The 12,585-nt window shown below is 41.0% G+C and overlaps 1 protein-coding gene across 1 annotated transcript; it reads right to left on the bottom strand.

Annotated features, from left to right (window-relative positions):
• Positions 1–5,527: 5,527 nt before the first annotated feature.
• Positions 5,528–12,347, bottom strand: il1b (interleukin 1, beta). Its single transcript, XM_079364976.1, has 6 exons — positions 12,038–12,347; positions 11,277–11,331; positions 7,669–7,843; positions 6,936–7,106; positions 6,502–6,623; positions 5,528–6,184 (listed from the first exon to the last, which is right to left on the bottom strand). The coding sequence occupies exons 1-6, from the start codon at positions 12,073–12,075 to the stop codon at positions 5,975–5,977; spliced, it is 771 nt and encodes a 256-aa protein (XP_079221102.1). The 5' UTR covers positions 12,076–12,347; the 3' UTR covers positions 5,528–5,974.
• Between the last annotated feature and the right edge of the window lie 238 nt (positions 12,348–12,585).

The raw sequence follows: 12,585 nt of genomic DNA, 5'->3' as shown, positions 1-12,585 counted from the left end.
AACCAAATTGTTTATACATATTAGTAATAAGTTTTTATTTTCTTCTTAATTTAAATAAATGTGTAAATATCTTTAATGAAAACAAGATAATCCTGTTTGCAATTTAAAAGAAAACAAAATAATGATGTTTGATTAAATGGTTGTTTTTTAAATCGAACATTACATTATTCATCTTTTTCACGTCTGTCAAACTTACAAACGTCTCACCTCAAATTCAGTCGATCAATTAAGAGTCTCAGAAGGACGCCGTTCACTTCAAGTGCGACGTAACAGTCCAGTGATGAAGGGCATTAATGTAGTAGTGCAAACGTGTTAGCTCTTTATAATTAGCATTAGCATGCTCTGCAGAAATCCTCACACATCCACACATCTCTTTAAAAGAAAAAATCTGCATGCGTGTCCCTGCTCTGTAAATGTGTTCATCTCAGCTCTGAGAGGCTCAGTGTCCCCGTTGACCTCCCATCGCGGCTCTCCTCCTGCTCCCACCTCCCGGGCAGCAGCAGCAGCAGCAGCAGCAGCAATGTGTGCACGCATGTGAACAGTGGGACTAATGCAGCCTGTGAGCAATGTAATACCTCAGCAGGCAACGCGCCAAATCAAGCCGGGATTATACCACATGCTCTCAGCAGTCCATTACTATCCTGCGAGATCAGTCAGAGTCAAACACACCGACTACTAAAAATATAAGAGTGTGTGTGTGTGTGTGTGTTTGCGTCCTCATGCTGCAGAGGAAGAAGACGCCTACTATTCAGATTATCACTTCAATAATACAACAATGCAAATATAATCAGTGTCATGTGAAAGTCCGGCACGCAACATTTGATCTAAGACCATTTTTACACTCTCAAAACTCAAACCAGGGCGAGTGCTTCAGTCTAACTTGAAAGCCACATTGACATAAGAAGCCAAGTTTCTTTGAATAAGATGTAATATATTACTCTGGAAATAATCAGACAGAGATCAGATACATTCTGACACTGAACACTGTTGAAAAACAAGAAAGGAAAAGAAAAAAAAGAGCTTAAATTACAGAGTCAGGGCGCCGGTGGCCAAGAGGTCAGGGCGACCTGGGCACGAATCCGACCTGTAACTTCTTCCAGCATGTCGTTCCCAACTCTCTCTCTCTCTCTCTCTCTCTCTCTCTCTCTCTCTCTCTCTCTCTCTCTCTCTCTCTCTCTCCTGGGTTTCTGACTCTTCTGACTCCTATCTGTGAAATAAAAGAATAAAAAGCCTGGAAATATTAACAGATTTAACACATATCATGAATAAAATAAAAAGGAAATTAATCTCTTTCTTTTTATTTTTTACTGTAACATGTGTTTGAATTTTTAGTGTATGAATTAGATTTTTTTTTTACTATATCAATACCTGTACGATAGTAAAAACAGAAGTCCTGGACCACAAATATAAAGCTCTTTTTTTTACTCCCACAAATTGCACACTGTAAACTCCTGCACACTAAACTGTACAAATGTTTCTGCACCAAAACGTTGACAATGTCAATATTCCCTGAATTTGAATGAACCCTTTCTGCTCTCATTTTGCAGCTTTTGATTAAAATAATGTGTAATAATATCTGCAGAGCTGCCTACAATTAAAGCTGGGAGCCTTTTAATGCATCTGCATTGTTTTAAAAGGTAGTGTTGAACATTTTGATTCATGTAACTTGTAAAATTATTGAATCTGAATTGTTGCATGCTCATTATGCAATTTTAAATCATTAAACAAGCTTGAAACAGGACATGTGCATTATAAATAGATCTGCATTTAGAGGTCACAAGGTTATACTGAGTTGTGTTTTGTAATGAAGCAGCTGTGAAGCCTTTTCACTGTGGCAGGAAGGAAAGCATTACTTCCCTGGTGGCAGGTAAAGGAAATATTTAAGTTCCTTTAAAACTATAGTTACAGTTTGAACCTTTCTCACGCGTGCGCACTTTGAAATATGTGGTTCGTGTTTTCAAACAGATTAGACACAAACTAACAAGTGAAGCCAGATTTCCGTCAGGTAATAGAAGGATCCTCATCTGTGTGCCAGAAGGTTTGAAATCCAAGGAGGGAAAAGGCGCTTGATGTCAGAGGATCCAGAGAGACGGAGGAAGATGAGGAAGTGGAGGAAGGAGAATAAAAAGGAAAGGAGGGGATAAAGGAGGGGAAAGCGGCGCACGAGAGGAGCGAGTGTTCGTAGGAAGCAGAGAAACAGGGACAGCGAGGGGAAGCATGATCCCGCTGTGAAGCCGGGCTGCTGGGGCTATATTTAGCTTCTGTTGCCATGTGCTGTGAATGTGCATGGCAGAGGGAGACACACTCACACACTCACACGCACACTTGTGCATGCACAATAGGCTCACGAGTGGGCATGCACTCCTGCACATGTGAGTGTGTGTGCAAGGCTGTGAGACAGTTTTAAGGGATGACATTTAAAGTTTTCTTTGGATTTCAGACATGCAAATCAACATTTTTTGTTCAAGCTCCTTTTACATGTGGGCTGATGCAAAGACTTGATGCATGCACATGCACACAAACACACATTAAAAAAACATGAATATCCTCCGTTTCCTCACACACAGCCGCACGTGATTTCACATCTGCAGACATCAGATTTTGGTGGAAACACTGGAAAATAATGCATCAAGAATAAAGCTGATTGATGCGTCTTTATCTCCTAAAGGAGGTGTTCTGGATTAAAATAACAACTCTGCTGTGTGATTTTCCACCAAAGGCGTATTAGACGTGAGAACAAAAGATGAAACGTGCGTGCATCTTTCTGCAGCTTCGATATATTTCTCCCATCATCTATCAACCTCTACAGCCCCGCTCTGTCATTCTTCTCCTTTAAACTTAAGCACACATCCCTCCTTCATCCGCCTCATGCTCCCACGACATATCGAGAGCTGCAGAGTGGAGCATGGTGTCGCCATGCAAACCCACGCCGACTGTACCAATGAGGAGGCGCTGACTTCCTCCGAACAGCCTCTGATTGGCTGAGTGTCTTTTAAGTCCTTTATTGTGAGATGATTAAAGGCAGATCGACATTTAACTTGGTGCATGCTGGGAGTTTCAGATAAAATGCTGTTATGCATTGACAATAAACAAAGTGATAGAGTCTGTCTGCCAAACAGAAGACATGGTCGTTTTTATTTGTACAGATACACGAGGCAGCAGCGGCTCTTAGCCTTGGAGGGATTTTTGCAGTGCATCATTAAATGTGATCCGAAGTGCTCGCAGAGAGAAGTTGACCCCTGTCATAAAGAGCTAACAAGGGCATCCCTCTGCAACAGCCTGAGCGATTTTCATTTTCAGAGACAAAGCTAATTCTCACGCAAATGTACGGAAGCCCTAAGTGGACATTTGTTTTCACAATATTATTGTTTTTTCCCCACCATTAAATTTCTGTAATAGCAACAACCTCCATGCCTGCAGACGGCGCTGTTCTCCTTGAACATAATGCTGCTTCAAGCAAGACTCTATTCACAACTGGTTTCTAAAATTAACTCGCCATTAGCCAACTCTCACAGACACACATCCCAGCATGTTATTAACAACAGAGAAGGGATGAAGAGGAGGAGGAGGAGAAGCAGCGAGGGAGGAGAGTGAGACGCCAGAGACTTATGGAGAGCCAGCTCTCATCATGGGTAACTTGAGGTCCCTGGAGAATAAGATGGATGAGCTAACGGCGTTACCGAGGTGTCAGCAAGAGTATCAGGAGTGCAGTTTGATGTGCTTCACTGAGACGCGGCTGCATCAGGATGTTTTCCACAACAACAACCCCCGGGGTTAAAAAAAACTAACTATTTCCGATTCCCGTAATAGCAATAGTTTTCCCTTTATCTCAACTTATTCATCTCTTATCACGACACTTACAAAATCACAAAACAAATAGGTTTAACTTACCTCATTAGTCCGGACATGTCGTGATCTGGACTATCACAGCGAGCAGTCGAATTTTTATTTACTAAATCGCCAGAGAATGTGAAAATAAAAGCTTTGTTATCACGAGATGATGTGTTTTTATTAATCTGTTATAGCCTAATTGCCTTTTTTTTTGCAGTGAATAAGATATATGGGTGCATGTCTGTTTCTGCTGGAGCTGCGTTCATAAACAGAGCTGTCAATCATGGCGTGATGCAGCTTTTTAAAGCGTCAAACTAAACCACTCTGAAAACTTGGACATCAATAAGCATTAAAAGAAGCATCATATTTGATAAACATGTATTTGATGTGTCTTTAGGTTACAGAGAGTAACAAAGAGGAGGCGGAGCTAAAGAAGTCGACTGTCAGCAGGGGGCTCCAAACGTTTGTCTTCACGCTGGTGGAGCTGTCATGACGTCCATGTTGTTAAACAGTCTGCGGTTTGAAACGTGGAGAAGATGGTGCACTGCCAAGGTTTGAGTTTTCTACGGGACTTGTTGTGGGTTTTTTTTTTTTTTTTTGAGTTTACAAATAAGTGCTGGTTTATGAATGTTAAAATAAAGTTTTAGATATCTGAAAACAGGAGCTGATTTGTCCTGGAACATTTAAGGTAAAAAATGAAGCGATTTGAGTGTTTCAGCATAAAGATAAATGAAAGTGATTCCTGATAGAGAGATTCATGATCACTCGGAGAGTCCAGGGTTTATTTCCTCGAGGTCAGCCCCCCTCTCTCATCGACCTCTGCAGATTATTTCCCTCATTTGATTATTATTTCATCAGATTATATGACGTCAAGAGCTTGCAGGTATTCTGAGCTGCTAACCTACTGACCTTTGACCTCGCTGTGAATTTGACATTCCCGCGCTGACATAATTTCCACTGGGCGCGCTTATGCTCCGCTGAGCCTTCAACATGAACATGCACACATCTCACAGCAGAGAGTTGATGGGTTATTGAGCGGCTGTCTATAAAAAGAGTGACTCTGCAAGAAACTCTTCTGTGGAGAATTTAATCCTCTACAGATGTAACCTTCTTTTTTTTAGACTGCTGTGAAGTCAAGGAAGAGGAAAACATTAACCATGACTTTATCTTTCTAAAACGGAAATGACACACTGAGAACATATCATGTAGTACACATGATATGTTCTCAGTTTTCCTGTGGTAATAAGTCTTTTTTTTCTTTGCTCAAAGTCTCAACTTGTGTATTGCAAAAGCACAAGACAAACTTAAAAATATAATAAAATATTTGACTTGTTTTTAATGTTTTTAATTTGAAATCAGGAAAAGGACTTTGGGGTATTGTGCGCCCTCATCCTGGAGTTTGTAAAAGAATGACTTGAAACTCAAGGAGCTGAAACTCAGGATGTTTTTAACTCAGCTGCTTGAACTTTTGACTCCTAGATTTGTCTCATATCTGGTTTAATATTTTAATGCTAAATTGAGTGTTTTGTAAATTGTACTTCGTCTCTTTTTGTGTCTGTAACTTTGTGGTTTTGCTTCCGACTTTATTAATCGGCCAGATCTCCCTTGAAAAAGAGGTTCTTGGGACCAACTTGGTTAGATAAAAAGAAATAGACTAAACTTACTTCATTAGTGTAAACAATGACAGCACAGAGTGTCAGTCTAATTATTGATTTATTTATTTTTAGATTGCCAGGAAACACATTTTGTAATCTAAAGAAAAAGAGAAACATGAACAATGAATAAAAAACTTTATTGTCCTGTGTGGATTTTGCGTTGCACAGAAAACAAATACAGGCCAACTCATGAAAACAAAATGAGTAAAATAAATCAAAATACATTTAAAAAAATGATTTTTTTTTCAAGGAATATCCTATTACTATTTGATCTACAAATGGAGATACATTTACAACCTTTATTATTGATTACAGTGATTTAACACGAACATGCCTTTGTGGAATATTCTTCTAAAAAATTAGTCATCTCTACAGCCACAGACAGACACTTTGCAGTAGATGGCGCCATCTAGTGGTGAGACAGGATAAAGTCATGATACAATAAGCATAATTCTGGATATATGTGTCACATTCAAAGGCGGCAGTATTCATGTTTTCACTGTGAAGTGTCTGTTACGGGCTGATGCCGTTTGGCACATGTCCACGGCCATGTGTTCACCTTCACACGAAGTGCTGATGAACCAGCCGGGGAACATGAGCGACTCAAAGGTGGTCATGTCTGTTCCCTCGACCCTCTTGAGGAACAGGAAGCGGTTGTCCTTGTCATTGATGATCTTCAGGTTGGCCTCAGAACATTGCTGCAGGAGGAAAAGAAAAAAGGAAGTTACTTGTGTTTAACATTTTTTTTTTTTTTTTTTTTTTAAAGATTTGTTTTTGGCCTTTTGCCTTTATTGTAGAGGGAGGACAGTGGATGGAGTCGGAAAGGGGGAGAGAGAGTGGGGAGAGACATGCGGGAGATGGGCCACAGGCCGGACGCGAACCCGGGCCGCCCGCGCAAGGACTGAGCCTCGATAGGTGGGGTCACGCGCACTGCCGCTGCGCCACCGGCAACCCCAATGTTTAACATTTTCAATATGGAAGAAGATTTCTAGAAGGTAAAGATGTGTGTGCTCACCTCCAGAGTGAGTTCAGGGCTATTTCCATTCATTCTGCAGGAGAGGTTGTATTTGTTGATTGAGAGCATTACAGTCTGACCGCTCACTGAAGGACTGATGTACTTTGACAGGTTGAAATTCACTAATGTGGAAAAACCACAGAGAGAGAGAGAGAAAGAAAGAGAGAGAGAGAGAGAGAGAGAGAGAGAGAGAGAGAGAGAGAGAGAGAGAGAGAGAGAGAGAGAGAGAGAGAGAGAGCAATTTAAAAAAAAGGTGTCAAAGCAATCTTTCTAAATAATACCTGAAAGGGATTCAGCCAAATATGAAATTTTTCATGTAACTGTTTTTGTTGTTGTTGTTTTTAACTTGGAAAGAGATTGAGATTAAAAATGTCTTTTTCGAGTGTTCTGAAATCAATGATATTCATTATTATCAATGATAATAATGATCGTACCTTTGCGGTCCGCGTGGCCTCCCTTCAGGGTGACAGCCTGCAGTTTCATCACGTTGGGTTCGAGGATGATGCTTTTCTGAGACACGTCGCACAGAGTGCACAGAGTCTCACTGTCGGAGCGCATAAACTGTCCATTCCCACAGACGTTCACGGTCGCCTTCACAATTGTTTCTGTGGAGAGGTAAAATGGTATTAGCTTGAACTTGTTTAGCACGTGTCTTCTGATTACACTCAGAGCAATATAAGCTAGTTTGTGTAACTTTTAGAGTCGACCTTTGACAAAGACAAATTTCCCTCAAGGGAGAATAAAACTCATCCTCATCCTTTATCCTTAAAATGTATGGAAGCCCGGAGAGGCTGGGGGGGGGGAAAAGTATGGTCTAATCTTTTATTTGATCTTTTCTTTAAGATGTCATGACCTTCCAGGTAACTCTGCTTTACAAGGCTGTGTTTCTTTTAAAATGTTAAGCCTGTCTTTACTTGATTTATATTATTTATTGGGTTGCAGATCTGAAAAAAAGTCTCATCATTGTTTTGGAAGTGCATGGAGATGTAAAAATACACCTGGACACAAAAAGTTTAGCCTTTTATCAGAACACAGTGAACTAAAGCCTCTCGTGGACAAAAGTCACTTTTTTTTAAATTACATTTATTTTTAAAGATGTATTTTATTGTAGAGATTGTGGAGCACCCCAAAATTAGAAACTTAAAAACTATAAAAAAAATTACTCACCCTCCACCAAGCTTTCTAAGACAACGCTGCAAAAGTCCCTGCTGCAGCGAGTCTGTGGCTTTTTCAACCTGCTCACCGCAAACAGCAGAGTGCAGACGCAACGGAGGGATCGGGTGGGTTTCGTAACCACCAGTTCCAGCCCGTCTTCCAGTCTGAAGTTTCTTTGAACATCCTGCTGGGGGGAAAAAAACAGAAAAGAAAGCGAACGTCATCATCGTCGTTCCCTCCTGCAGGTGTTTTCCCTGGAAGGTACGAGGTACAAGCCTGACTGATTTTGAGAAAGTACAGAGAGGAAGAAGGAAGCTCACACTAGACTGGTGTAGTTTTGAGTCCTAAAACCAGGAAGTGAGTTAGCATTTTAGCGCCGTGGTTCTAACCTCTAAAACTCAGACCAGGGCCCAGCGAGGCGGGGGACCAGGATGAGGAGAGCCAGGCCGGAGAAAAGAGAGAGAGAGAGGGACTTGGATAGGCAGCTGATGGACCCCATCAAAGAGGACTTGAGGTTTCAGAGGGCGCAGGAGAGCAAGGAGCAGATGGAGAAGAAGTTCTCCCTGCTGCAACGTTTAATAGAAAAACTATGTAATTAAAAAAATGAAATTTAAATATACATGATTTATTTTGCTACATATTTGTTATGTTTGCAATGTTTAATGTTATATTAAATTTAGGTTTTAATTTTATCTGGACTATGAATGCATGAAAATGATTGAACTAGAAACTGATTGAATTGATAACTTGTAATTCATTGATTAACTCATTTGGAGAAATGCAGCATGATTCACTACAGGTGCAAACTAAATAATAATAATAAGAGTTTCCACACTGTCAAATTAAATCAAAATAAAAATAAAAATCAAACAACCTTAATTCACAGTATACTGTCTATTGTGGAGATTATCTAGTAACAAAGTATAAGTATAGTAGATTAACTAGTATACCTATAATAAAAACCAGCAGAAATGAAGTTAAACTGAACTGTGATTTAAGACAAAAAGATAAAGTATTTCTATTATTTAAAATCTATCTCTAATATATATTTATATTGGGGTATTTACATTTAATTTTATTTGGGTCCTGTGCTGGACCATTAGCTGGACAGCCGGACTCTCAGCCTTATTCTCCACCATGAAACGAACAAACGTTAATTGATCTGTCAGAAATGGACGCTGTCAGGGTTGCTAGGAGACCGAACAGTAGGAAGAACAGACCATCTCATTTCGGAGACCGCACGGTTCAGCCTTCGTGGACCGCGGAGGACGTGGCCTTCGCTGCAGCCTCTGGACCAACATTTGCAGCATCCAGCAGATTAAGATGGAGACAGCACTCGCACCCTGCAGGTCAGAGGACGGCGACAAGCAGCCGAGAGACTGCGAGCTGGAGAAGGACGCTCTGCAGAAGAAGCTGCAAGTTTCTACACGTGTACACAGCTGGAGGAGAAGGAGCAGCTGAGTTTCTCTGGAGACAGACGTGAAGACGCAGCTAGCCAACGTTCTGCAGAAGCAGGAGAAGCTGCACTTTCATGCAGCTTACACGTTCGATGTGAAGGACAGGGTGAAGCAGCTGGAGACAGGCGTGAGCTTTAGGATGCAGCAAGTCGATGTTCTGCACCTGACACTGTTCAGTGAAGAAGAGGGAAGTGATGATGATCATCAGGATATTATAGACGATGAAGAGGACGAGGGAAGTGACTACTCAGCACAGCTCTGTGAAGAAACAGAAACGCTGATGAGTGAGCCTCAGACCAGCCAGAACAATGTCTTCACAGAGCTCCTCGCTGTTTTGAAGAAGCTGCACGATATGTCTGAACTCCTCCACAACAGTGAACTACCGTTCAAGGACAACGGAGTGGAACCCGCTGCTGCCTCAAGAGGTGAGACTTCACCTGGATCAGCTGGTAAGCCAGGCCAATAAGGTGACGAGCATGCCGGGCGAGCTCCAGATAGAGCAGGAGGGCGAGACAGCGTCCAGAAGAAACTCTCCAGAGCACGACGACGACATGATGGAGAAGAGATCACATGATTGAATAAAACACCATGCACATAAGATGAACTCTTATGTGCATGTGCAATATTGTTCATGCCTGTGCAGCATGTTTAATTGTCTCTAGCTGCCGATTGGCTGCTGTTAAGAGCACGCTGCCTTTATCTGCTTAGTTGTTTTGTACGAATCTGTCGAGGCATGGCAGCACACTGGTCTTTGACTGTGCTTTAGATTTTGTTTTATTTTACTTTGAACTTTTGATTGATATTTTAAAATCAAGAAAGCTTCCAGTAAATGGTTAAAAGTGAAGAATCTTGTCCAGGATGCATCAACCACATGTTACAGCTCTACAGTTTGTGTGCACAATTTTTGGAAAAAATAAGAGGCACACTAAGGTGTGTGTTCATGATCATCCGATCCAACTTTATTTGTTCAGCACCAACCACAGTTGACCAAAGTGCTGTAGAGAAGAATAAATAAATTAAAATGTCTTTTAATGTTTTTTAATGTTTTTTTTACTGTTTTTACTGTTTTTAACTGTATACTGTGATTTTTACATGTAAAGTGCCTTTGAGCTCCTGTAAAAGCGCTTACAAATAAAATGTATTATTATTATTATTATTAAAACCGCAAGCGATGATGAAGAGCCCAAAGCCCCCCCGTGCATGTCGGGGTGTGTTGTGACAGTGCAAAGTGAAAGTGCGACCGCGGGAGTGAAACAGCGACACGTAGCCAAGCAGCAGGCCTTACAGTCATCAAAGGTGGGAAAAAAAAGGGGGGTGCACCGAGACATCAAAGTTTGATGGTACAAAGTGGCCACGCCCTTTAATGAAATCACGTGCGGAGCACAACGAGAGATCTTGTCCTGACATGACCTATGAGCATTAAAATGTTTGTGCACGTAGGACAGAAAATCTCTGAAAAGTTTCAAGGGGAAGCCACTGGGGAACCACATTTAGCCACGCCCACTTTTTCTACCCACATGTCAAGTTTAACTTTTCTACTGCAATCATGTGTGTGACGTAGAGTTTGTTGACTCCACGTCTATGTTAAGCCTCTAAACAAACTGCTTCCTGTTTGTGATGAACAACACGTCCGTATGGCCACGCCCTCTGACGAAATAACGTGCGGAGCACAACGAGAGATCTTCATCATGTCTACAACACACAGACACTGACTTTGTGCCAATCAGATAAACACTTTTATAGGAGTTCGTTCAAATAGCTAGCCTGTGAAACGCGAATTTGAATCACTCAAAAAAAAGATGGCGGACTTCCTGTTGGATTGGGTGTGAGAGGAGCTCTCACATGCTTAATGTGCATAAAAATGTTCATGCACGTATGACGAAAAAACCTCTCTGGGGAGGCCCTTGTGAAACTTTTACGCAACTACTGAAATGTGAAATTTTTCACCAGATCTGATGATGTTGGAAATTTTGGTGAGTTTTCATTGACGTTCAGGCAGTGAAAAATGGCGTCAAAGAGACGGACCGGAGGGAGAAAAAAAATAATCGTAAGGGATACAATAGGGTCCTTCGCACTGGTCAGTGCTTCTGTCCCTACTGAGAATGAAAATACACGTCAGAGGGGCCTCTCGAGGGGCCTCTCAACACTTATAATGAATCCTACCTCCGTGTAGACTGGGGTGGAAGTGTCATCGAGGCTTGCTGAGCTGACCTGTGAGCTGAAAAACAAGGCAGATTTAAATTCAGTACAAACGTGAAAGGAGTTTTAAAGCTTCCTTTTAGCCTGTTAAGAGTTTAACCTCCCTTGCATTTAAATGCAATTTATTCCTCTATATAAACTCTTACCACTCAGCTATCGCAATCCAGCTTTACATCTATGCAGCTTGAAAAACTTCCTCTTTAAGTCATGTTGGTGTCTGTAGAAAATCTTTATTTAGGTTTCTGTCTTAAACATTTTCAGCTACTGTCTTTTTAAGGTCCCCGTCCGTACGTGGCACTTTCTTCTGATTGGCTCACTCTCTGGAAGCCTTATTGGCAGAACGCTGTAGGGCTGCCAGGTTCACATAGAGACTTAAAGAGTCGTCCTTTCCGAAAAATGTTTTTTCTCAGGAAACTCACACCTGATTAGCAGGACGAGCCGTTTAGCGCGCTTTGCAGACTTACTCTAACATACATTCACCTCATAATCCAAAACTTCGCCTACATGTTATATTTGGATTTAAAATGGGCCAGGCATCCAGAGAGCTGGCTAAAGAAACAGAGCTGCTCTAAAGGTTTCACAGACTCAACACAACCTCAACTTGTTCCTGTTATTTAGTTGTTGTAGTTTAAAAGCTTTAATGCTACTGGATTGACCTGTACTGTGATGTACTGTACTGATATGTTTGGCAAAATATCAAAAAAAATGAACTAAATTGGACTTACCAAGCCACAGCTTCAAAAAGGTCCTGGTCGGATAACATCTTGATGTTTAAACGTTCTGTCACCGTCTTCTCTGAAGCTCCTCACACAGCACTGAAGGCTGAATGACAGGACATCCTCATTTAAAGTCTCGAGTTCAACCGAGCATCACGCCTACTTTTTTTTTTTTTTTTTTTTAGAAAGTGAGATACCGCAGGTGAAAACATTCAGTTTCCACACAGTCAGCACTACACACTGGATAGGCAATGATTCAGTTATGTTCCTATTCTTTTTATTGAGACGATCACATGACTTATATTTTGTATCTTGTTAACACTCCTGGTTTTCTCTTCTTTGTTTTACTCCTCTTTGTTTGTCCTGAATTTCCCTCGGGATCAATAAAGTATCTATCTATCTATCTATCTATCTATCTATCTATCTATCTATCTATCTATCTATCTATTCTTTAGTTATTGTAGTTCTGTGTTTATGTAAAGAGCTTTGTCAATAAAGTTGATTTGATATACATTTAGATCTTGAGATGTTTGTAGAGATACAAAACATAAAAGTCG

Source organism: Symphodus melops (assembly GCF_947650265.1).
Source record: "Symphodus melops genome assembly, chromosome: 16".
NCBI lineage: Eukaryota > Metazoa > Chordata > Actinopteri > Labriformes > Labridae > Symphodus > Symphodus melops.
This window is presented reverse-complemented; position numbering and strand designations above follow the sequence as displayed.

What these genes read in the sequence shown, in the direction of transcription:
- il1b (XM_079364976.1), bottom strand. Translation starts at nt 12,075, where the DNA reads ATGTTATCCGACCAGGACCTTTTTGAAGCTGTGGCTTG. An exon ending in CTTTTTGAAGCTGTGGCTTG is followed by an intron (nt 11,332 to 12,037) that starts GTAAGTCCAATT and finishes CTTGTTTTTCAG; the next exon opens with CTCACAGGTCAGCTCAGCAA. An exon ending in AGGCCACGCGGACCGCAAAG is followed by an intron (nt 6,624 to 6,935) that starts GTACGATCATTA and finishes TTTCCACATTAG; the next exon opens with TGAATTTCAACCTGTCAAAG.